Source organism: Rhinolophus sinicus, linkage group LG04 (genome assembly GCF_036562045.2).
Source record: "Rhinolophus sinicus isolate RSC01 linkage group LG04, ASM3656204v1, whole genome shotgun sequence".
Taxonomy (NCBI): Eukaryota; Metazoa; Chordata; class Mammalia; order Chiroptera; family Rhinolophidae; genus Rhinolophus; species Rhinolophus sinicus.
In genome coordinates this window covers 53,731,497-53,758,390 of record NC_133754.1, presented here as the reverse complement: position 1 = coordinate 53,758,390, position 26,894 = coordinate 53,731,497, and the positions used below count along the sequence as shown (strand labels likewise).

The 26,894-nt window shown below is 43.8% G+C and overlaps 1 protein-coding gene across 13 annotated transcripts in view; it reads right to left on the bottom strand.

The window, feature by feature from the left end:
* Positions 1-6,481: 6,481 nt before the first annotated feature.
* ARHGEF7 (Rho guanine nucleotide exchange factor 7) overlaps positions 6,482-26,894 on the bottom strand; it is a 124,756-nt gene continuing 104,343 nt past the window's right edge. For 7 of the 13 annotated variants that reach the window (XM_019746558.2, XM_074329524.1, XM_074329526.1 and 4 more), the window contains 6 exons: positions 25,831-25,924; positions 22,256-22,345; positions 18,940-19,116; positions 10,641-10,740; positions 10,242-10,296; positions 6,482-9,157 (listed from right to left, as the gene is read on the bottom strand). In XM_019746558.2, coding sequence (XP_019602117.1) covers positions 9,035-9,157; positions 10,242-10,296; positions 10,641-10,740; positions 18,940-19,116; positions 22,256-22,345; positions 25,831-25,924 — 639 coding nt within the window. In that variant the 3' untranslated portion in view covers positions 6,482-9,034. Of the gene's footprint in view, positions 9,158-10,241; positions 10,297-10,640; positions 10,741-16,058; positions 17,517-18,939; positions 19,117-22,255; positions 22,346-25,830; positions 25,925-26,894 lie in introns of those variants that run through there. The other 6 variants (XM_019746559.2, XM_019746564.2, XM_074329529.1 and 3 more) reach the window with 3 other exon arrangements.

Here is a 26,894-nt window from a genome sequence, read left to right as displayed (position 1 = left end):
ACTGGAGCCACAAGGCCCCAGGCCAGGAATACCAGGGAAGGATGCAACCACAGGAGCTGACAAAGGCAGGCAGGACCACGCCCTAGAGCCTGCGGAGGGAGTGCAGCTCTGCCACTGCCTTGGTTGCCGACTGCTGGCCTCAGAACTGGGAGAGAAGGAAGTTCTGCTGTTACAGCTGGCCAGTTTTGTTCCGGAAGCCACGGGAAATTAACCCGTGTAAACCATGTTGCTGGGACAATAACCAGAGAAGAAATAGTCTTCAAAATCCTAAGAAACACCTGTCTGATATGGCTATTAGAAAAGGCGACTCAAAGCATGCAGATTAAAGGTGAGTCTGGGTCACACCAGGATGTTTGGGTCCTGGCCCCTTCGGGCGCTGTGGGCCACACCTGAGACTGGTACCCACAGGCCAGCATGGTCTAAGGCCTGATTCCCGCCCCCCCATCCTCCTTTCTGTGTCCTGCCGCCAGCCATACATCATAAGACAGCCAGTTACACTTGCACCCAATTCACCAGCCATAATGTCAAGTGACGGCTGATCACAAGCTATGTCGACAGATCTCACACGCCGCTGTGACAAAGCGGGACTTTCCTGAGTAATTAATTCCCTCATATTATGCAGCCGCCAACTTTTAATTTTGTAGCGTCTCCATATTCAGCAGAGTTGCCACTTGCACACCTCCTTTCAGCTATTAAATGACAACGCCTTTTGTTTACAAATAATATCAAGTTAATTAAATACTTTATCTGAGGAAGAAATTAAAAAGGCACCCATTTCGGCCCAGGCAGAGCCCAGATGATTAGCACCCAGCAATGTGTTACAGAAAAGGCGTCTTTGCATAATCTGTACAGAAGGTAACTTTTTAGAAGGGCAACACTTCATTCATACTGCCCTGTGCCGTCATCAGAGAATTTTAAGAGACTGCAGAGTCCGGCTCCTTGGCCCGCTGGAGAGCTGACAAGCTGACTCGGGAGCCTCCTTGCGGGGCGTGGGTCCCATAGGCTTGCGAACACTCCTCGCTGGTGTGGGCAGGCACACAGGCGTCCTGGCAGGCCTGCCCTCCGCCCGCCCACCTGCCCGCCCCCCTCACGGTGATAGGGTAGGTAGGTAGGTAGGAACGAGGAGAAACTTAGCGCCCGTTAGAAAGCCCCTTGCAGCAGCTCCTACCTGGGTCGAGATCCCTGGCAGCTGCGTGACTCCAGGCTCACACATCAGAGACGTGTTAAGTCAGAGAAGAGGGGAGACACATACTGTTTGTCAGGACCATCAATACTTGACTAGCCCGACAGGATTCCAAGCTTATACATACCCTCAATGGATGTGTCTATATATCCCCCCAAATCAAGGGGATGTGTTTACACATGACCCTACATCGAAGAAATGCAGTAGAAGGGAAGACATCCTGCTTATCAGGGAACCCGTCCTATTTGTCACCAGTACCTCACTAGCCCAACAGGATTTCAGGTTTTCACACACCCCAAAGGGATGTGTTTACACATCCCCCAAAACCAAAGGGATATGTTCACACATGCCCCTGAATCAAAGAAATGCACTGCTAAATGCCAGAGGACTAGGCACCTTGGGAAGAGAGGGGGAAGAGGGGAGGAAAGTCTACCCACAGAAATAAAGCCTTCATGCAATGTGAGGTGAGGCTGCTTCCCTCCCTTGGGTCAGCTGGCTCCACGTCTCAGAGTATATTTTTTTTACTAATTAACTTCTGCTGTTCTTGCTGCATACATTTTGTTTTGTGATTGAAGTCTTTCCTTCAAGAAGACAAGAGCTGAGGTTTCAATGTCATTTTCCCCATAACAATGGGAAGGACAATAGCACCACTTAACACATTCCAGCATCAGGTGAGCAGAGCACACAGAGATAATTGTAAAGCTAAAAGAGCTCAAAAGGGGAGATAGACTGAACCCCTTGGCAAGAGCACACACACGATTTGCAGGTATGTACAGGTGCTCCTGACGACCTGCTCACTGAGTGCTTCACCAGGCAGCTGTGAGCAACTCCGGAGGCATGGCAGGTAGGGGCTGGGACTCCCATAGGGAGATGAGCAGGTGCCACCCAGACCTCAGGTGGAAAGACGGGAACCCATAAAACCATCGCAGGCATGTGTGTGTAAACTCCTCTGGGAAGGAGGCTGCGGTGCTGGGAGGGAGGGAGGGAGGCAGGGACGCGACGAGAGAGCATGGCTATAAAGGCACCAGCCAGCCAGGCACTGGGGACTCAGACGGCCCCCAAAGGCAGGGCGGAGCAAGGCAGGCTCAGAGAACACACACGTGAGCACAGTTGGGCGGCAGCGTGAACCAGGAACCGAGGGAGCAGGAGTGGCTGCAGACACAGGTCTGTGTCATTTGGAAGCACAAGCAGTCACCTGATGAGCAGCAGAAGAGCAGCGTCTCTTCTCGGGCAGGTGACAGGGGCAGAACCGCAAAGTGTACACAACTCTCGAGAGGTCTATCTGTTGAGGGGAAAACATCAAATTAAAGCAGCTTTGTATAAGCATGTTTCAATGCCAATGGATGCCATTTGCTGTGTTTACAGAAAGGGAACCAAGGCTTCCCTGGCACCTGAGGGACCAGCAGCTGGGGCCCACGGGTGTCCTCCCAGCACCTGCAGTCACAATGACAGCGCTGTAATATTCCTCAGCTCTAGACCAGACCAGTGGGCCCCCCCACAGGAGCACGTTGCCTGGAATGTTCACTCTTGCAGGGCAATGATCATCCATCATTCCACTTTTTTATGTGCTTGACATTTTCCACAGTAAAAAGTTAAAAAAAGAAAAAAAGCAGGGGCCAAGAGAAGGACCTTGTCGAGTGGTTTCATTCAGGAAAGAGGAATAAAAGGGAGTGTGAGGTTCCTGGGAAAGTGAGGAGGTGTCACGATGGGCACTAGTGACGCTGAGGGCTCCCTCTTCTACTAAAACAAGAAGGGTTCGGGGCGGCAGGCAGAGGCAGTGGCATGCTGGCGGCTTCTTTATTGGAAGCAGTACGAAATCTGGTGAGAGATGGGTCACATTTGAGAAAGTGAGATTTTTAAGCAGCCACTGAGGAAAGCTGGAGACAGAACGACCCCCCCCAAAAAGCCCTATTCCATCTCATCTTCCCCTTCCCCCTGCTATTTAAACCATTTTAACACCTTGCAAACTTGGACACATCTGGGAACTGACAACCCTCTACAATTGCAATGGGTAGCAAATGTTCTGAGCGGAACAGCACGAGCTGAGGACACACAGGCCAGCTGTTCAGGCTTCTTGCACGTGCCTATCTGGCTACTGAACACTATTCACACACAGACACGTGGGAGACCTGAGCAGGTTAGCCAGCCTGTCTGCCTGTGGCCCGTGTCCTCCTCCCAGGCACCCTGGATTATTCCTCGGCTCTCACAGGGCACTGGGTGGTTCCCGGATGACACCCTCAGCAGTGTCCCCTCCGCCTGGGGCTGGGCACCGGCATTTTCCATCGACACCCAGGAGCTGGGGAGGAAGGCAGCCCACCCATCCCTCCACATGCTGCAAACCTGTCTTGGAGGAAACTGGAGAGGGGAGGGGCAAGGCTAGAGATGAGGGCATGGTGATACTGAGCCTTGTTGTATTTGCTTTATAATTACTGCTGCATAAAAGATACATCTGATGAGACTGGGGACAAAAACATACATATCACAGAGACAGATGGGTGTATGTTACCATAACCTCCTTCCGATGACACGTTCGTTAGTCAATGGCACTGACGTGAAGGTGTCAGATGGCATTTCTACCTCGATGCCGCCTTTGAAAAATTACGTGTGAAATTGTCAGTGTTGTCATTGCCAAAACTTCCAGGAATTTGGAAAATTCTATCAAAATCTAAAAATCACAGACCATTCCTAGGAGTTAACCATATACCTACACTCACACAGTTGCAGTTGTATATACAAGATGTGATAAAAAACACAGTGAATGCTTAAATTTTAAAAAATTGCTACAGTAAGACACATTGTCATTAATCCCCCTCAAAATACCCCCCCTTGCTTCAAACACTTATCCCATGGTTCTTGCCACTTTCTGAAGCAGTTCTGGAAATCCTTTCAGATCTTTTGTTGCGCTGTCGTGGCTGCCTTGATGCCCTGAATCAATTCAAAACGTTTACCTTTCATGGTCATTTTGACTTTGGGGAAGAGCCAGAAGTCGCAGGGTGCCAGACGCGATGAATAAGGTGGATGAGGACACACTGTAATGTTTTTGACAGAAATTGCCGCCAGAAGCGATGTGTGACACGAAGCCTTTCCGTTGTGATCAAGAAATACGGTGAATGCTGCTGCCGAGTGCCAGCCAACAGAAAGGCAGGGATCTTCAATACAGGAAGCAGCGCATCCAACCCTAGTAACAGTGTGTGACAAGTTTCAACTTGCTCAGTGCAGTCAGTCGGTGTGCGCTACAGTTGAGAGGTGTTTTAAAGTGTGTCATAAATTGTCCTCCATCATGACAACGCTCCATGTCACACATCATCGCTTCTGGCGGCAACTTCTGTCAAAAGCATTACAGTGTGTCCTCATCCACCGCATCTGGCTCTTCCCCAAAGTCAAAATGACTCAGGACATCGAGGCAGCCGCGACAGCGCAACTAAAGACTCACAAAGGAGGACTTTGAGAACTGCTTCAGGAAGTGGCAAGAACGATGGGATGCATTTGAAGCAAGACAGAGTATTTTGAGGGGAATTAAAGGCAATGTGCCTTTTACTGTAATACATTTTGTAATTTAAACATTCACCATATTGTTTGATCACACCTCGTACTAGGATATTCAGTGGAGCATTTTTGCAATAGCAATAGCCCCTGCCAGATATCTAAGAAGTGACCAAAATAAACTGTGACCCATTCAATCAAATATTTATGTAGTTGTCAAAACAATAAGTCAACCTACATATGCTTATATGAAAAGGTGTCTGTGTTAAAAACAAAAGGCAATCCTAGCAGATTATAAGAATTCTGTATTTCTAAAATTTTCAAGTTTTGTTTGTCATATGTAGGTCTTTAATATATCTGGAATTTTTATTTTTGATATAGTATACGGATCTATTATTTTTCCCACACGGATTTTTTAAAAAGGCAAGTTAGAGAAGTGTGATCTCATTTGAGGAGAACAAAATCTCTCACACACACAAATACCACATATTTGCAATTCCCCAAAAGAACAAACAAAAGAATACATAAGGCACATCACATTGGTTACTTTTGTGGAGAGGGTATTGAGGAGATACCTGCTTTTTATTTTATATCCTTGTGTAGTTTGTATATTCCTTATGAGCAAGTATTTTACAATTAAAGACTAGCAAGAAAAATATGAATACCTGAACTGCTTCCTTAAGATGAGCCAAATTAGAGGTGTCTAATGTGCCACACATTCTACTCACAACGCAATTCAACACAAACGACTTTTTGAACGCCTTCTCACTTTAGCCTGAAATAACGGAAATCCTCTAAACTTTAGACATCAGCTACATTTGGGTTCTGGGTGGCTGGGTGCAGTCCTACAGTCACTCCACCTGGCAGAGGCTACTTCATCCTATCCTCAGGGCCCTTCCAGAGACACCCCATCACCCCATCACATCTGGCGGGGACTCCAGGCTTCCCGCTTCGGGCTCCCCTGTCCTCGTGGGCACTCTCAATTGGGATGCACGAGCATTCACAGCTGCAGGCGTGGCCTTGACATCTGTCCTCACCACCTCGTAGGCTTGTCTTCTGCAGGGGGGAGTATTAAGGGACTATGAAAAATGTGAACCACCACACAGATGCAAACATCAAACCAGACTGGTTTTTCTACAAGATATACATACCCTCCTATGTCTCCCTACAATTTGGTAGAAAGATGACAAAGTAGTGGTTTCTAAGTTATTTAACAGAAAATCACAGTGACCAAGATCAGCTCAAACCCTTAGGTCTAAAGGTTGAAATTCTGAAAGAGAGGGAGACACACCAAGGGAACTGTTCACACTCCCAGCGCGGCGGTCTAACTCGTGCCTTGTTTTCTTCCCTATATACTGTTTTCCAGCCGTCTTAACGGGACCCGGAGGGGCCGCCTGGAGGGAGGGTCAGGGAAGGGCAAGGCTGGTATAGACAAGCCAGTTCCGCTGTCCCCGCATTCCTGTGAGGACGCACAGCACTCCTGAGAACTACTTTCACTTATCCAACCCCGCAACATGCTTGACTGAGCACCTTCCAAAGTGAAAGTCATGACTCTACAATGGCAGACAGAAGGCACATCTAACAGTGTCAGCTTTCCCTTTGGTTTCCTTCCCTAAAACTTCCCATTTTCTAACCTTATTTATCTTCAAATATCCCGAAACCCTAGATTTTAAAGGCAAACATGATTATTTTCCAGTGTCAAAAATTCACCCAGCAATAAGAAACTGTCAAAATAAAGTGTAAAGGTAACACACACACACACACACACACACACACACACACACACACAAACACATCATAGAAAACACTGACATATTTGTAACATAAGGAAAATAACCAGTTTAATAATTACAACAACAGAGCATGAGTAGTCAATGCCAGGGCCGTCTGTGGCATCTATGTGAAGTGTCCCGACTGCTATGAATGGGGAAATGAAGAAGTGACGGACAGCAGGAAGTCCACATGAAGCCAGGTGGCTTTCAACATTCTGGCCGCACCGGCACACGTGGACAGGCGGGCACCGAGAAGCACAATGGACAGAGCTCCAATGCCACATCGTGTGGCACTCAAAGTGCTTCGCATCTCAGGGCAGGAATGGCTTCGTCTCCTCGTCCATCAAAGGGGAGAGTAGAGAAGTAACCTATAGGGCAAACAGTGCCCTTCTACCTACCATTCCCATCAGTTCCCAACCCCTCAGAAGGTCACACGGAAAAACATAGTCTATTTACAAAATAGTGCAGTTCGATAAGAATTACTCTCAGACACATTCTCTGCTCCCTAAAAAATTGAGTAAAATATTGGATCCATGGGAAGAAAAGGTAATGCATGACACAAGCATCTCAACTGTCCACCCCATCAGAGACAGGGACAGTAAAAACACAAGTGTTCTCACTTGACGCGTCCATCAACAGTTTAAGGCAGGTTCTGCCCGAGACCCGTCCTGGGGTGCCGTCGGCAACACTGCCTGTCACACGGCGGTGGAGAGACCAGGTGATGAATGTTGTTCCTGAGTTAAATCTGCCTAAGACAGCAAATTTCAGTATACTCAAATTTGTTTGTCACTGCAATGTCTTATGCATCACCAAAAATACGACTGTATAAACAGAGTTTACAAAAAAACAATCTTTTCTCTCCTATTACTAATGAACAAAATGCTAAATACAGGAAGTTGGCAATTCTAGTTGAAAGATCAAGTGTAGGCAGGTCAATGCTGGCCCCAAACACACCTGCTGAGTTTGCAGCCATGAGGGCACTGCCCAGGTGACTGCCCTCCAGTGGGAGACAGGCGGGCACAGGGATTGAAGAGCGAGGACAGGGAATCAGGGCCGTGGACAACCAGAAAACCAACTCGTTTCATAGGCATCAGAAGATTCCAATGCACTTAAAGGGTCACTTCACCAGTAAACAGATCGCAAATCTGTCACATCTGATGCCAAGTGGGTATTTCTGAGAAGTGTCTAATGCACAGGGATGCAATTTTGGGTTTCTAAAGATATCCCACTTGTTCCAGGAAGACGCTGTCTCGCTTTAAAAGCAACCTCTTTAGAAGAGAGGGAAAGGAAAGCACAGTTCCTGTAAGACCGTGACCCTATCTCTGAGGCAGAGGGCCAGGTGGGCTGGCCTCCAAGGCTGAGCTGCCCAGAGCCCCTGGCCCAGCGGTCAGTGGAGCTAGGGCTAGGACCCACTTCCTCCTGGCTGCTCCGCTGCAGGGAGGGAGGGAGGGAATGGACCCGCATTTAAACTTTCATTGTTAGGTGGAATTTAAGACGTATATTGCTTTATTCTTGCTGAGAGAGAAACACTTCTTTTCCCGTGAGCACTGAGGTAACGCCGGCTGTACCCTGATGGTAAAACAAAGCTCAGGGCTTAGCCTGGCCTGACAAAGCAATCCTACCCGTCCAGGTCGGCTCACGGCAGCACCTCAATTCGCCTTCTGCACTGACAGGTAATAAATAACACATTTTATTTACAGGTTCTAGTGAAGCGTCCTCTTTTTGGGGTAGGACGAAACAGCACACTTTGTCCGAGTGTTTCAACTAGCCGACAGAAGTCTGTGCGATTGCTGCGGCTGCAGTGAATACTGACCACAGCACCCACACGTGCAGACCGGGGTGACGCCTGCTGCTGGACACGTGGTGTGCGGGATCTCCTCGGACCCGTGGCTGGGGCCCAGGCTCGCCCTCATTCAGCCAGGGCGCCGTACTCGGGCCCACCACACGTCGGTGACCGCAGCACTGCTTTCCCAGAAGACTCTCAAATGGCAGTGAAGCATCTGTGCAGCTATAAATAAGGTTAGTGAGGCAGACCAAGGTGGGACGTCTTTTAGAGCACTGCGGGTGCTATCGCGGTGAACGGTCGGGCACCTACCAAGAGCCAGCAGCCACCCTCCACGCCCCCGCTTTCCATGTGCGCACTGGGCCACTTCTAGTTCACGGGACCAGAGGTGAGTGGAAAGGAAATTCGAGCACGGGTTATCAGCCCAGATCTAACAATCATGGATATGCATTCAAAATGGAGCATTTACAAGAAACATGTATATATAATATTTATGTATAGTCAATAAAAGCCCGAAAGAGCAGGATTTGTAGTCAGTCACTGCACTTATTGCAAAATGAGGTAATTGAGATGTTACCAGAGTAAGATTAATACAGTTCAGCCCTCAGTGACTACACCTCATGTTTGGATTCCTCAGGAACAGTGTGACCGTTCCTATTCGTGTGATAAAAACTCCAGCTTTTCTATGCACAGAAAGCAAGACGACGTTCACCCAGCCCTGTCCTGTGGTCCTGAATGTCACACCGGGGAGTCCTGAGTGCCCAACGTGGTCTTATAACTGGTCTTTGAACAAGAACCCAGGACGTTCGTTCCTTAGAGGTTGGTCTCGTCCCAAGCAGGGTCGTTCATGTTCTTTAGAACTTTCCTCACCAGCTTCTCCAGGTCTTTGCGGGCTCTCTGTTCTTCCTCCAGAGATTTCTTCATCTTTTTATTATCCTGTAAATGAAGCAGAGCACATGACATTCACTGCCTTTGGCGTGAAGCCCACTTTCTTTTCCCCAGGAGACCTGGCTGAATGAAATCCTGGGCTGGACTCCCCGTGCTGCGGTCCTGGGTATACTCAGCACGACGGCCAAATGTCTAAGTAGGCACTTGGGACTCCTGACTGCACAGTTGTTCCTGGAGCCAAGACAAATCGCAGACGGAAAAACAGTCCTAGCGTCTCTTACAACTTAAGTCTCTAACTACTGAATGAGAGAATTTCTGTATAACATACCATATAAGAAAATGGCTGAAAATAGCAAAAGGAACAACTTGCATCCCACCTACTCTTTTATTTGTAATGATTTTCAAGTTACGTAAGAATGGAAGTTAACAGCAACTGAATGAATAGGCAAGTGAATGAGTAAGCGCCTGCTTCCCAGTGTGCAGCCAGTCATTCCTCTGCATGGGGAAGCGCATGCACAAAGGTGTACCCCATTCCAAGGGTGAAGCAGGAACCCGGAAGCCCGAGAGGAAGACAGGTACCTGAAGCTGCCTCAGACGGCTGACAGCAGCAGCTCTGCGTGTACCCAACCCCTAATCACGCTGTGCTCGGGCTTCTCCTCAGCCTCCCCTCTCACCTCCTCTCTTGGTGCGAAGCACTTACCACTCCCTCCTCGGGGACCAAAGCCGTTTGTACAAATGACATACAAATACACAAAATATACTACATTTAACTGACTTGTGATTTGGCTTCGCAGAAACAAGAGCCATGTGTTTGTTATACCAGCAAGTGGCAGACAATAGTCACAGCAGGTATTTAATAAAATTTTTAACTAGATGGATTTTTAGATTTTTTAAAATGATTATTCTAACACAATTTGAGATGTCAAAAACAGTACAAAGAGTTTAAGCAAGTCTCTCTGAAGATTCATTTCTGGTCTATCACATTTACAAAAGACCCAATTATTTGATCTGCTGGAATTCGGAAAAGCAGGATCTCCTTTCTGTATTATTTTGCTTCTGCACAACCAGCTTCAGTTTTCAGTGTTCCTCTTTCCCCCCATTTAAAAAAACATTAAAAACTGATATGACTCACCTGCCTTAATTCTTGGACTTCATCCTTCAATGCGTAGACAGTATCGACAAGGCTCCTGGAATAGAAAACGGAACGAACACCTGAACAAGGACGAGGAGTGAAGAGGACACAGAACCCTTTTACCAGGAGACATGACAATGCCGGGCGAGATAAACAGTGGTGCTCTGCCCTTCTCACTAGGTATCTAAATTCCTACACGTTAGAACAACGTCTGTACGCAACTTAGAGCCTAGTCAAAGTTTTCCATTCTGCAAGGAAACAAAGCAGCCGTTGCTGAAACCATACCCCAGCCCTCCCAGAATTTTTCTGACTCCTGCTCCACCCCTCCTGCTATCCCAACCCCTCGCCGCCCCTCCACACACCCACATGCCTGCTTTAAAAAACTGGAATACATCTTACTTTTCTTCTATCACTGTCTGACCATTACTTTTAGTTTCTTCGACTATAATTTTTTCTTCTTCTGGAAGCAAAACTTGTGGAGCAGATTCTTTGCGTGAACCTATTATCATTAAAAAACAACAACAAAAAAACAAAAACCCACAGGTAAATATCATGGCAGGACTCAAAAGGACTGTACAACACTACTTAAACATTAATATTAAATTCCAGGGAGTGTGCATTAAAAAAATAATTACTTGCTAGATAAAATAGGGAAGGACAACTTTTACCAACTTTCTCTACCTCTATCAAACTCAATCTTTTCCTAAGCATTATAGAGGAAAGAAAACATTAGCCTTTGTTTAATTTATTAAGCTTCAGTTTCTAAATCTGGATTACAGATATTTAAAAGCCTGAATTTTTCCACAGATAGAAAATTAAAGGTTCTGACCACAGTGCCCTGGGTATTTTGGAATATCTATTTTTTTTTAATAAATATCCAAATCAACCAAACTTTGAGACATATTATTCCAGGAATCTTAGAAAGATGTGTCAGACTTATATAGTACATATACACTGAGTGTTTATAAATTTAATACTGGCAATTAAAATCTTTAACTCTAGAGTGATAGTTAAAAATAAAGATATGGCACATGGTTTAGAAAAAGTGAAATTTATTACTTGGTTCTCTTAGGAAAACTTTATTCTACATTCCCTGCAATATAAACATTTTGCCAAATGGAAGGAAATTGTTCACAATGTCAGACAGAAGTTTATGCCATTGTACCAACTCCCAGCACAACAGCTTGCCTAGGACAGTGCCAATAAACATTTGCCACAGAATAGGTACTTTAGCTATTAACTGAGAAACCCAAATATTTATTTGAAAAGGTGAGAAAAGATAATCAAATCTTATTTAAGCATACAAGGAAGAAAATCATCTTTCTTTAAAGAAAATAGTATTGTCTTAAAGGTTACATGGCACTATCACGTGTATTTATGTTTTTGAAAAATTGCATCAGATGCAAATTTGAGGAAGGATATAGTCTACCAGAGAATACAAACACTTGCAAGTGGTATTGTGATAAAATAAACATTTCTCCATTAAAAAAATATACTTGGGATGTTTACTATATGCTAATCAATCATGGAGATGGCAGTTCAACTTGCTTGATCTTGTTTTTTCTGGTTTATCTTTAACTTCCTTCCTCAAAATTCATCAAATTATAAGATGGCCATTTGTGCATCCTCGTACCATGGGTATGTTCAGCATAATACCAATGTTTCAACAGTTTAATTTTAAAGAATAGTTTCATGAGCATTTTACTATAAGCTTTTATTCCTCTGAATGGAACAAGGTTAACAATTACTATCAAAGCTTGAAGAGAAAAGGGCTAATAAAATGTTACTGACATCCATGGAGTACCTCTATCATTTCCACGGCAGCGCGCTGCAGGGAAAAGGACTGGGTTAACCAGCCACAGGGCCTTGGCCAAGTCTGGCCCTGCTGCCGTTTGGATACCTGCAAAACCTGCTCTGTCCCAGTCTCACAGCCTGGGGAAGGTATCAAATACAAGCACGCTGGGAAACCGTTACGTCCAGAACTGAACCAAATGAAGATGCTGACCTCCTTTGTTATCTCAGGTGTAAGAAGATTAAGCTCTGGGTAGGCAATACAATTCTATGTTACACAGCACAAGCTTCAACATACATACATATATACATATATATATTTTTTTTATGTCAATAAAGGGAAGGGCCTTTATGTGTACTGAGAATAACCTTAGTATTATCATCACATGTGGTCCTTGGAATTTTGTCACAGCCGTAATGAGCTGGTGTACAGGCATGAGTGTGTACAAAGATCTGTCAAGTACTATTTCAAGACAAGCCTCCGCTAGTGTGTCCACACCGTGCTGTACACCTTGGGCCAGCAGGTCTTGTCACTGACGGGTTGCGGGAGGTACCCCACTGAGGCCACACTCCACTTGGTCACACAGTGACTTGCACAGCCAGGAAATTACTTTTCAGACAAAGGGTAATACCCTTCAAGACATGGTCCCAGAGAAGGACACATTTTTAGACATCATTACGCCTCCCCAGAGTAATGCCTGCTCCAGGTGTCATGGCACTGCGAGGGGCTGCGGCATGTCTTCTTCTGGGCTTTTCTGGGTTGATGGGGAATGCTACCAGGACCTCTGGGCTGCCTGGGAAAACACTGCTTATAAGGGCTATTGGTATGTGCAACAAACTACTGAGAAAGCACAGGGATGCAACTGTGTTTCCCAAAAAATAAGACCTCACTGGAAAATAAGCCCTAGCATGATTTTTCAGGACGACAGCCCCTGAACATAATAAGCCCTAATGCATCTTTTGGAGCAAAAATTAATATAAGATCCGGTCTTATTTTCGGGGAAACACAGTAGCTAGGTTAAAAATTCTGCAGGCTGAGGAAAATTCTGTCCTTCAGATACAAACACAAATGTTACCCACATTTTTCTAAGAATAGTTAATTCTTGTGCTATTTTCCTGGGAAAACAGAAAAGGATTCGTAAAGATTCAGATGTGTATATCACATGTGTAGAAAACAAATGGCTTTACTTAATTTGAGCTGTGGAGAGAAGCAAACTGATGACATCAGACAGTTTAGTGAGCTCCTAAGTTTTCCCACTGTTACCTGCTTTGAGCTCAAACAGTTGTTGACTGTGTTGTAGTCAAACCAAAAAAGTTATCCGTTGCGCATCTGTCACATTCAGTTTGTAATACATTTCTTCAAATGGGTTAATGAAACTGAAAATATTTTTATGTTAACAGCACTTGAGGGAATATTAAATTCTATGCATTTCAATTATTTTGGCATCTTTTCAGCTTCCTGGGCAATGTTTCCAGCGTGAAAATGTGCAAACGACATATAGAATAGAATCACAAGGGATGTCTACTTTGTAAAGAAACGGGTCAGACAGCAGTTCGCGGTCCTGCAGGGGCCGAGGCCACCTGACCTCGTGCTCACACCCCGTCAGTGGGGCTGTCTGTCTTCCACAAACTCAGGCCCATCACTTAACCATGGAGCCTCAACTTCATGACTCGTAAAACAGAGGAACAAAACTAACCATCTCTGAAGAGATGTTCCAAGGATTCATTTAAAAAGTACATTTTATAAATATCTTTACCAGATGACCTAATAAAGATTTAAAAAAAAAGCCTTAAATTCCATGATATAACATCACTAAATCAGAGAAACTAAAACCTACAAGAACTGGTACAACAGTTGCACATGCGTGACATGGTTCTTATTTTTGCAAATACACTTCCAGCAACACAAGAATTTAACAATATATTATAAAAATGTTAAGTTTGAGAATATTATAGACAGAATGTATTAACTGCTTGAATCCTAAAACATGCCAATGTGAAAAACGCCGTTTATGGATTTGATGGTGAACCAGGAGGCTTGTAAATGAAGATTATTTAGTTCCTGCATAGAAATCCATGGGATTCTAATAATCTGTCTAGTTTCAATATAACATTTCTAAAATGACTGAAAAAAATGTTAAATCTTTCAACAAAACAATAAAGGAATGGTCTCCAGTCAGGTTTAAAAATAAGTTGACTACTTCTATAAGTACAAAGTTTTAGCAAGTAAACAGACTTAACAAGTTATCTCAAAGATTACTGAAGTATTTTTAGAGGTATCACAGTATGTTTTCCCTGAACTACTTACGTTGGAAAAACAATTTAATAGCGGAACTCCCAGAAACTATTCTATCGCTTTATTTAAAATCCTCTAAAAGCGGCTGAGACACAGATGAACAGATAGGTTCATGAGGGTACCAAAGATCTGTGTTTCCCAAACTTGGACAAAGTTTTGTGTTTCTAGGAGATAACAAAGGGGTTCTGCAACACAACTCGGAAAAATGCTCAATGCTATAGCCACTTCTTAGAGAGTCACAGTGCACCTGTAGCATTTCTAAGGTTTTCAGAGGGCTTGCAGTAAAAATACCCATTGAACTTTATTTCAGCATTTCCTAAATTTGCCTGAGTATTGAACTTTTTTTCCCCCAGCATCAATATTAACTTTTTGCAGTTTTCTGGATAATATTTTGAAAAATGCTAGACTAGCCTATAATCCTATCTATAAACACAAACACATAAATGCTGGTTGGTTTTGCTATTGTTGCTCATTGTAGAGGTGAGTACAGTGAAACAATCACTTACACTTAGCACAAATCCAGCATTTCTCAAACCTGAGGACTCCCAGAACAGGTCTGCAGAGGCTTGGGATCCAGCCACTAATGACCCTGACAAAGAGGCAATGACGTTTCCACATTGCCATCAGCAGGGGTCACTCTGCACCACGCAGCTGGAGAGACAGCAGGCCCCTGGGAGTACCTCAGAAGTGTGATCCAGAAGCTGAGACACACGTAGAACCCTGACCCTAACACACTCACTGACCCCCAGAGGACGGTGGGCCTTAGTTTGAGAAACACAGATTGATTGAACATTTCCGTGTTACAGACAGATGACTCGGCCAGGCAGCAACAGGAGGGCTCCCACACCAGGGCACCGCTGTCCTTCGGTGCCTGATCTGACAACACACGACTCTGTCAAATCCAGGGCACACGCGTGGTGTGTGTGTACAGATGAGTGAGTTGGCTTCCACCAAAAGCCTAGAAACAGTTTGTCAGCAGAGTATATCTGCCTATCTGGCCAGCAGTCGCTATATTTGTAGCAAAACTCACGACTTCTTAAATTCATAATCTTTCTAAAATCTGTATCTAATTATACTCAACTGAAACTGAAATAACTTTCAGAATAAAGCAAAATATTACACTTCAAAAAATCTACTGAATAAAATTTCTTCAAAAGGCCACTTTGTTATTTATGGCTATGATAAGATTCTAATTTATTTCTCTTAGGAAAAGAAAATGTGAGGTTTCTCTTTAGAGAGTGATTTGCATTTGTTTATCGTTTGCACCTGTATTGGCACAGGCAGTTCTTTTCCTTTCCTTTTATTTTGGTTTTCCTAGTCAGCTTGCCATGCACTTTATAGAAAAATCAAAACTAACCTTAGTCTAAATAAAAACCTATTAAAGTTGGGCTCCCCCCCCCCCATTTATGCACACACACATACCAAAAAAACAAAACAAAACAAAACACGAGAATGCTTCACTCTGAAGACAAACCTCCCAGTGACTGAAAACGTATTCATAAAATTAGAGGGAAATAGATGAAATAAAAATGTACAAGGAGTGACCTTGTATTGCTTAGAACATATTTGAACTAAGAAAGTGCAAGCTTTTCTATCAAGGCAGATAGAAAGTGTTCTATCACTCAGCCTTCCTTTGGAAGACAACGTTCAGGAGAACAGCCAAATCATATTAAACTGCAAACTATGCTACTCTCCCTCCCCCCGTGTAACAAATATTAAAAGCCACAGGCTAGCAAATGCAAAATTTATTTCAACTGTACATAACAGATGTCTTTTTTATATAAAACAAACACTTCATTGCCATATGCAACCACAAACAATTATATGCATACTGTACAATACAATGCAACATTCAGGTATACATCCAACTGAGTCTTCAAATGGCAGTCATCCACTAAAAATGGCTTTCCCATTCACAGATAAAAAGCACAATATATAAATTTTTTCCAGGTCTTATACCACTATATACACATTACTGTGTTTTGGCAATTTTATGCAAAACACAATATAGCTTATATACTTGTGGCAAGTGTTAATTCAATGGGGACACCATTTAGGCCATTTACAAAGGGCCTGGTAATGGCTTTAACCTACCTTCTAGTTCAAATTCTTCATCCTTCCATTATAATACTAACTGTACACATAGATATTACAGAATTGCATAAACATAAAATACTATTTCAGCATGACTAAATTCCACAGAAGTAGAAACACAGCCCTTTGGACGCCATATCACCACTGCCACACAAGAACTGTTTTCAGGCCGGTGGCACTAATACTTCCAACCAGGTCACAAGAGCTAATGGTGCCAGACATTCAAAACAAATCCAACAAACAAAACGCCAGGTTGTTATTCTGCAGTGATCTTAGCATCAACAAAAATCATCATCAAAATGGCTTTAACTGGTGCAAAAAAGAATGATGGGAAAGTGTCAAAACTTTGGTGTACAGAAAATGAAAATGTCTCATTAAGACAACCCAAATGATACTTGGTGTTAAAGGAAAATCCAAGTGCAGCAACTGTACTCAATGCTGTGATATATACAGCACATGACATAGGAAACCCAAGTTTACTAAGGCATGGCAAAGGCACCTAAGCCAATGCACCAATTATTATAGTTTCAAAGCAAACAAAAAGATGTTCTATTATTACTATCAGAAAAGGTAACGACTCTACGTAATATAAAATAAAACAAAATCACTTCTAAATTCCTTGCATGGTACTGAGTAAGTATATCAACTTCGTAGTTAAATTTCTCCAAAACTTCCACTTGCTATTTGGCTGAACATACATAAACGCCATCTCTACTGTGGGTTAATACTGGGCTCTGACTAATGTTAAAAGACTGCTCTTCAACTTTCTCATTTATACTAATGCATATAAAACTATGAAATCTCCGGATGGCATAAAGCTTGGCAACAGACAGCTATGTGGTATTATCAGTTTTCCTAATGGCCTCGCTGCATGCAGTCCTGAAGCTGTCTGACGTTCTAAGCAATATGCTACAGCAGGAGTTCACTAGCACCTCTGGGCTTGTGAGCCACGGGACCCAGCTGCCAGGAAACAATGGTGCAGCGCATCAGAGTATCTCTGTGCAAACAAGACCAGAACACTGAATACATGGGTTTGGCGAAGGAGGTGTGGTGAGAGAAGAGAGAATTCACAGCCACCTGGAATTACAGCCACCCTGAAGAAAGGAAAAAATGTTATTCCCAATTTATTATGGCATCTTGCTTTCTGAAGCTGGTTTCAATGAATACTTAAAACACAACCTTAAGGTTCCATTTTAACACCAAATATAGCATGCATGGGAGAGAACACAGTTCTTCCCCGCTAGCAAATGACCGGATGTGGATTTGGATGCTACAACTGAATGCAACACTTTACATTCAGTTCATTTTGAAGCAGAAATTAGTCTGAGTGAGGCCAGTGAAATCTCCTTACAACAAATCCCAGGAAAGTGGGGGAGTTCCCCCCAATGTGAGATTTTCTTATAAGTGAGTTACATGGCAACTGACTGAAGTCTTCAATAGACTCAGATATGCCCATTGCAATCCAGAAGGAGGCTTACGCAGGAGGGGGTTGCTGTAAATGGAGTTTCACTGCAGCGAGTTGCTGAAAGCAAACAGCGTGTCCCTTGCAGGCAGCACCATATGGATGTCAGGGTGCAGCCAGGCTGTGACCGAAGCCAAAGCACCGCCTTGCTAAGTACACCAAACGTCTCTCTCCGAAAGCAGTCGGACCCCTGCTTTCAGAGGCTGAATGCTTCAGTTTGGACTTTAAACCTTCAGGGGAGTGATTGCGAAGTGCCATTTAAGAAAAATTACTCCAATTAAGGAAAGTTTGGTTTGATAATGAGTGTCTGAGCTCTGACAGTAAGTAACCTGGCCTTCAGACAGAACTCCCACCCACGGGCAAACAGCGGGCACAGAGAAGACCACATGTGGTACAGAGCTGTGGGGGTGCAGACAGCTCTTCTGTGCTCCCGCCAAGGCCTAAGGCCCACACCTACACATGGCTCATGTCACCAAGCGCCCTGAGGAGCCTGCAGAACACGGCTGTCTGAACTGGACTCAGTACTTTTGTTGCATGTTATTTTCTTATCTCTCCACAACTACTTGATCAGCGTGTCCATCATACATAAAAATGTTAGATCCCTACATATAAGGCCAGAGTCTCCTCCGTGCTGCTGGCACTTAAAACACAAACCTGCATGGTTTCAGTATAAAATATAAAAGTGTTCATACAGCTGTATCCAAAAAGAAATGAGACAGTTGCTACACTGAGAATAAAAAATCCAAACCATTTGGAGCTATAAAACCACCACTACCCATTGAGAAAAGAACCCTCGGGTGTAGGCTGTGTGAATATACCATCTCTTCCAACAGTCAGTAACTTCAATGGATACTCGAATTGGTAATTAAGCCTCCACAAAATACAATGGGAAATATCAGAAACGCTCTCAAAAGTTGTTAAAATATCACATAAAAGAGACAAGGAACAGCAAGAAAACATCTAAGAAAAGCAGGCTGCGATACAACAAGCATTTGTTAAGAAAAGCTCAGAAGTGCATTAGTTCTGGTGAGAGATATATGAGCAACAGCTCTTACGAGATGTAGAACCCATTCTGTAACTATGGGCTGTCCATATACTGTCATAGTCAGAGTCTTCCGAGAGGTCTGAAGGCTCCAAACGAGAAAGGCTACTGCGACGACCCAAGGAGTCTAGACTTGATTGGTCATCATCAGCCAAGACGTGATTATGCATCAGGTCAGTGCCTTGCCATGCTAAGACGGGGGTGGGATGGAGTGACAGGTGTGACAGGCAAAGGTGGGATGAGGAGGAGGACGGACAGGAAGAGCCACAACCAAAAACATGAAAACAAAAGCAAAAGGTGATGGGAAGAGAAGGAAAAGAGAAAATATTGTTAAAAACGGCAATAATGTTCATTTCTCCTTATTTATGGCTGGGTTTTAATAACAAACTTAGTACAACCCTTAGAATAAAACCAGATCAATTATTATTCAAATAAATCTAAATCACGATATTGTTTCCAAATCGTTACTTTTGAAAGATACTGCTGTTAAGCCCTCACTTACATCTTTTACAAATTAAGCCCATGCCCACAAACAAATTCTATAAACATTTGACAAGTAACCAATTCTATTCCACATTCTGCTAACAAATAATCTCATTTAGGACATTATTTGTAAAAGGTACAATTTATGTGGTTAATTAAAAATCGCTTCTCATTCATTAAGTGGATATTGAATGCAAAATAGTTTCAAAGGATTTTTGACTTACTTCTTCAGCTATCTCTTTGCCAGACTATAAATCACCAGAAGTCATCTTAATGATGGGGGTCTAAAAAAACTTACCTTACCAAACTATAACCACTGTAAAAATTTCAGAATGGAGAAAGGGATTAAATAGGGTCCACTTCCCTCTCATTTCCCATCACCCCACATCTCCACTCCTTAGAGTGCTCACCAGAGCTCAGCCAGTAGATATGGAGAAAGTGGGAAGCCATGTCTGTTCAAATGTTATCAACCCTGATGGCAGACCCCTTTACTGGCAGGAAGAGAGACGTGAACTGGTAATGCCACTATGTTAAAAAAAAAAAAAGGACAACAGAAAAAAGTGGGTACAAAATGGGAGCAGAAATAAGCCATGAGTTTTCGGCAACTGTATGCAATGGTACAGGCCAGGCGGCCGTGCAAGAGACATGCAGGCTGGAATGGGCCAGGGGCAGAGGACGCTGGAAGGACACTCATTGGGAACCAAGAGCCCCTCCGTGATGGGGAATGGCATAGCAACACTCGTTCCATCCTGCTCCTGCTTCTGATCAAAGTTCATTTCATTCCCAATCCATAACAAGAACAAGCAGTGGACTAGCTTGGATTTCTTCAACTAAATCCCTACAGTCTATGAAGGTCATTATCTCCTTGAGATAGAAATCAATACCAAAGATGTTTGGTTTATAAAGTCTTCTTGGCATCTAAATGAATACTGAACAGAGCTGAATTTTAGGTAGATACATTATCCTGTTTCACTAAACATTTAATATGAATAAGATTCTAATTTATTTCTCTTAGGAAAAGAAAATGTGAGGTTTCTCTTTAGAGAGTGATTTGCATTTGTCAGTCTGATCCCACTTCTAAATTTCAGTCTGATCCCACTTCTAAATTTATTAAGGCCATCACCTTTACAGCATAAAGGATCAATTTCTGACTTGCTCTTAAGAATGTTAGGTTTAAGGCCGTATATAATTATATATTATGAGGCCTCAGAGTGCTTAGCTCATGTATCGGTTAAAAAAAAATTACTGTATTGTCCGATGCTTTTCTTGCAACAGCAGAGATGGAAACACATAATACAGACAATGTGATACGAAAAGATCTGCACCAACTATGAGCCATTCCTTTCAGGCAGCCAGAAGCAGCGAGGCCACAGCACATCACAAGGAGGGCGCTGTCCTTGGATGAAGAAATGCAGCTCTCATAAAATTACACACAAAGCTCATACTACCGGGTCTGTTAACCTGAGACTGCCAGGTTAAAATTTTATTTCAAATAACTGAAGTTGAGATGAGAAATTTTTTTAAATCCCACATTCAAAACCCAAAAAACTATGGCCACATTTTACAGCCTATTACTTAAAAATACAATCACTTATCAAATACACGAAGCTATAATATCTTAAATGACAATAATCTGCATTTGCAAATTATTGCTTGACTTTATGCATACTCATTCTACATTCCATTTTTCTCCTTCTCTGCTGACTAGTCACTACGAAAGGCATTTTCACCAGAGTACAAAGAAGTCTTAGTGTGGGATATATAAAATACTGGCCATAGGGACGTTTCTAGATTATCTGCGGATTCCACCAGGGGTTTAAGCCTGTTCAGCCTATCTTCATCTTTAACAAAAGCTAAAGCAGTTGAAATTCCTTTTCCCACCTTTTCTTTCTGTGGTTTTTCTTCCCCAGCATTAGTTTAAAAACAGGACAGGACACAGATTCAAACCACCATATTGCAGGTGGTAAAAATGAAGTTGACGTAAGTGATTTGCCAAATGTCAGGGTGGAAAGGGAACCCAAAACACAAAATCTAATAGAAACCAGTTTTTATGCCAGAAAGAATATGTAAGTCCTCCAGTTCTCAAAAAAAAAAAAAAAAAAAAAAAAGCCCCCCTAAGAAACAACAGCACAAAATAATGACACCCTGTGATGCCTGTGGCCGCCCCGGCCCCAGCAAAGGGAAACTCAGCTCTTTCTTCTGAACAAACCACATGCACTACTCCACCTGCCCCACAGCGCTGCACTCCATTCAAATGCTGAAGAAGTTAAAAAAAAAACCTTTTTATTGTTCTACAATAGATGAAGATTTTTCATGTAAGACATTACACATAACATACAGGTAAATTCAGTGGTACTGAAATCTACCTAATAAGTTAATTGGTGTCTACTTCCAAAAATTAAAAAAAATGCCATCATTTAAAAAAAAGGTGGGGGACTCAAAGTTTATTTTCTCACAACTCTAAGAAGGAAAAAATATATATATATATATATAAAATCCCACTACCACACTAATAGTTTGGACAGTTTAAATAAGTGAATTGACTGAATCTTCTGCTGATGTCTAAACACATCTTCTCTAAGCAAAAGAAAGCTTTATAAATGCTGGTAGTACCTTACACGTAAAGGTTTCCCAATAGAACGTACTCTAGAAATCAGTTATTTTACTGACAGCTCAGACCCTTTTCAATGATTCAGGGATATCAGGCTCAAGTTGTTCTAAACCTGGCCAGGCCACCAAAGCATCACGTTGAGGAGCCATGCACAGGGCCCAAAGCGCAGTTTCCTTCAGACTGTGACGTCAAACAAAACCACCCACAACTCACAGCACATTACTGTGAAACTTACTTGAATTGAGTGTTTGCCGTGTTTTGGCGCTTGTGCAATAAGCTTCGATGACTTTCAGAATCTGCGCATCTTCTTCCAAAGCAGCTGTGCCTGTCAAGAGACACACAACGCGTCATGACTGAGCTAAAAATGATGAGCACAACACGTCACAATCTAAAAATACCTAGTACAATTAACTAGATTAAGGTGAAGTCATCAACTCAACCAAGAATGACAATCAAGACAATCTCTTATTTTCTTTGTTGGACAACTGTTTTCCAATATTTATGAAATAGTTACATTCAAAGGGATTTTAGTTTTTCAAACGTATTTTTTATCTGCAACATATCTGGCAAAGGGGCAATACCCTAAATATATACAATTTATCTTTCTAATCCACAAGGAAAACAGTATCCACCCCCATCCTGAAATTGAAAAAAGAGCAAGAACTAGGAACAAGCAATTCACACAAAAAGAAATTTTTGTTACAGTTAGTAACAAAAGATATTCAATCACACCAAGAAATTAAATGAAAATTAAAGTATCAGGTTTCCACATAGCAGCCTGGCAAAAATAAAAAAGCCTGACAATTCTCCATATCAACATGCACAGCAGAAAGGAAAAGGCTTCCCTCCACCCACAGCTGGCAGGAATGAAGACAAGCAAAACCCTCCGGAGAGGCTCCCTGACCGTACTTATCAAAGGCTTTGAAAAGAGCATTTCCTCTGATCCACAAATTCTTACTAGAGATTTCATCTAAGAAACGTGTAAGGCACAACCTAAAGCTTGAAGGTGTCATTCCAGAGCTCTTCCTGCAACTATGCACTATTCCAGACACTGGCTTCATACTCAAGCGAGCACAGGCACAGACGATAGACTCTTCCAGACTAACAGTGTCCAATGGTGTTAATACTGGGCACTGAGCCTCACACCCAGCTTACTTCATATGATCCTATGACTAAACTGTTTTCTCTGTATGTTTTTCTGTATTTTCTGTATTTTTTAAGATATTACTCAGATACATTTTAAAAGGTTCACCCTACTGTAGTTAAAAAAAAAAAAAAGTGGAAAAAAATGGAAGGCTGAAATATTTATAAGTTACATAGTAAAGCCTCAATGTCATTTTACGATAGTAAGGCAGAGATATATACAAGATCAGCCAAATATTTCCTACTAGAAAATAAATTTCAGTACAAGAGTTTAAGAGCAACTGCGAAACTTACTCAAATTTCACTAACTGGGACTTTAACTGTTCCCAGTCATTTAACTGGTTTCCCATAATTAGTTCCTCCTTTAGGAGTAAAAAAAAACAATGTTTAACTAATTTAATTTCAGGACTTGTTGCAAGGTAACTTCCAGGGGCAGGCCGTTCCCTCTTGGACAACAGGAAAAGGATCTGTCCAGCTGATGCAGCTGGATGGCTATTTTCAGACGTGGGTAAGCGCACTGGCATCATCTTAAGTGCAGAGAAAGGGCACCGGCTTCCCCAGGATGTAGTGTTAGCCATCACTGAGCTACCATCTTTCATCATAAAGATTGAGAAGGTAAATTAACGATAGCACAGCACACATTTTCTATGGAGCACAGACTGCTCCATGAACTACAAAAATTTCTAGGATTCTGAATGTAACAAAAGCTAAAATAGCTAATGAAATTACAATGTGATCTTGTTTTTTTGTTTGTTTGTTTTTTTAAACAGGACTTTATTGGGGAACAGTGTGTACTTCCAGGACTTTTTTCCAAGTCAAGTTGTTGTCCTTTCAATCTTAGTTGTGGAGGGTGCCGTTCAGCTTCAAGTTGTTGGCCTTTCAGTCTTAGTTGTGGAGGGCGCAGCTCAGCTCCAGATCCAGTTGCCGTTGCTAGTTGCAGGGGGCGCAGCCCACCATCCCTTGTGGGAGTCGAGGAATCGAACCGGCAACCTTGTGGTTGGGAGCCCACTGGCCCATGTGGGAATCGAATCGGCAGCCTTCGGAGTTAGGAGCACGGAGCTCTAACCGCCTGAGTCACCGGGCCGGCCCTACAATGTGATCTTAAAGCTGTCCTTCCCTGCACTTCACACCAACACACTATCGTTTGCCTATTTGGTTTCCCATCTGTATCTTTCCACTAAACAGAGCTGTACGGGGACCTGGGTTTTCATTTTTTTACTGTCATGTACCTGCACACAGAAGGCATTGAATAACTCTGTGAAGGGAATGGGTCCCTATCTGCCGCCCGCCCCAATGCCCAGCACAGCGCCTTCATAGACGATGCTCGACAAAGGCCTGGAGATGAAGGGGCCGCCGCACACTCCCTGTCACAGCCAAGAGCAGCGCAGGTGTCCAGTCCCAGGTCCGACCTCCTCGCTACACTCCATCTCATGAGCCCTGGAGTGCGGCACTGCTTCACACGCTCAAAAGGAGGCCAGTGACCCGACGGTGGCATAACGCACGGTACCCACTGCAGTGCATGGCAGGTGTCGGGGGCAGAGCGAGAGCTCATGCACAGAGCGGCCTCTGGGCCTGTTACTGCACTCACTTCTCCCAGCTTCTTAGCACCCCCAGACTGAGGATGGGGGGTCCCACAATGACGAGGGGCAATGCAGGCTGCCAGCCTCCATGGATCACACGTAGCCCCTGCACCAAGCTGCCCCTTTCCTCTAGGAGATGTCATGTTCCCAGGAGTCTTCTTTTGGAAACGAATCCCTGAAGGGTCCCAAATGGGTAGGGGGAAATGAGGAGCAATGCTTCAGGACATCAGGAAGACCTGTGACAGATCCCAGGGTACATGGAGGTGCAGAGGCGGGAAGGCTGAGCAGGGACAGAGGGACCCAGGAGCGGGGAGGCAGAGCCCTTTCAGACAGACCCCACAACTTCCCTCAGGCTGCTACCAGGTGGGGCCATCGCTTCCTCAAGGCTCTCCTGCACTGCCAGACAGCCCCCAACCATGGGTGCACACGGAACCTTTCCTGCCTGTGACACTGGGAAACAGACCCGACACTGGAAAGCAGCACACAAGCCTGAGAGCACGGGCTGAGTCGCTCCCATCACTCACTCCTGGAAACAGCTTATTCACAAGCTGGCCACTGAGAATCTCCTGTGTGTGAAGCTCCCCTATGAGAAGCTAAGAAATCCAGAACTAAATTTCATATTGCCTCTGGCATTGCCCAAGTTTACAGTAGAGGTTGTCTAAGCAGACAGATCTGGGGGAAACGAGCCCTCCAGTGATGGACCAGTGTGGGGTGTGACCCCGACACATGGAAACCACAGGGCAAAGGGGGATGGGAAGAGCAGGTGGTCCCAGGTCACCCTGTACCCCTGGCCTGGGTGCCCAGATGAAGTGAGCAGCACAGAGGCCGAGACAGTCAACAATTCCACCCAGGGGAAAACCACGCGTGTGCTTGATCACTGGCGCCAGGTAGCGCTCCCACTTGTGGGCGTCTGCACTGAAGTGGCTTGTGCTCTATCGCTGCTCAAATCCTTCCATGCAGAAGTGACACTAAAGCTCAGACCCACGCTTGTGTCTGAAGTCTGTGAAAAGCCATCTCGCTGCCCCGTGAACGCTGTACCTGTGCGAGACAGACGTGGGTCCTCACCCACATGTGCACGTGTACTCACTTTTCCTCAGTGCAAACTCTTCGTCCGAGGGCTTCCGCTCAGGTTTGCGCTTCGGTAGCAGTTTTTTCATGGTCTTGGGACTTTTACTGAGATCCTAAGGAAAGAAAAAGGGGGAAAAGAGGGTGACAATTTCCACAGTGATTTTTATTGGCGTATCAGTAAGGGTCGCTGTGAAAGTGTGAAATACTGCATTACAGCCACTCACTGTTAAGAGCTGCCTATTTCTCTCATACTTTTGATTTTTCTTTGCCAGCTGCTGAGCATTAACGTAAAATCAATAGGGCACTGTCTGATAAAAACCCTCATCTTACTTAGACCCACCAGCACCGTGACACACACAGAAGAGGTGATGTAGGTTTGCAGCAGGCTGACGGCTTCTGGAGAAGAGAGAAAGGACAGCTGGCGACACGTGCTCAGACCCATGCATGCTGCTAATTCTGGAGCAGACCCATCTGCTGCAGCTAGCTAGAAAGCGATGAGGAAACGAGGCTATTTTTAAAGGGAAGGGGTAAAGGATGATTCTTTTAGGAAAATATTTGAAGCCTCAAGGGAAAAGAGGCGGGCGTAGGATCAGCCTATCAGCTGTGAGCGCAGATGCACACAAAAGACAGAGCACTGGCTCGTTCCCCATGGCGAGTTCACGCTACTTCAGAGCTACGTTCCATGTAACGGTCTGCCTCTTACCTCTGTAACACAGCTTCTAAAAGCTGTGCAGAAGATGCAGGTGGGAAACTGAGAGCAGGATGAAGTCCAAGAGAGTGGGTACGGTTTCAATTGTCAAGCACGTAGTACACATCAATACTAAAAAAGGCTAACTTCTGCATCACTTAAATTACAGAACACATTTGTGCATCTTACAATGAGAAACCAAGACTCAAAAGGGGGTGTGTGCTCTGGGATGCATCCGAATGGAAGCACACAAGGAACAAAGGTTGATTTTTGAAGGTCTCTCTTTAAAATATTTTCTGTAAAAATAAATACTTAAAAAGCTCTTAGGAATGCAGCAGAAATCAGTTCCCCAAGAAATGAACACAGCATGTATCCTGTGGCTTCTCTAATTCAAA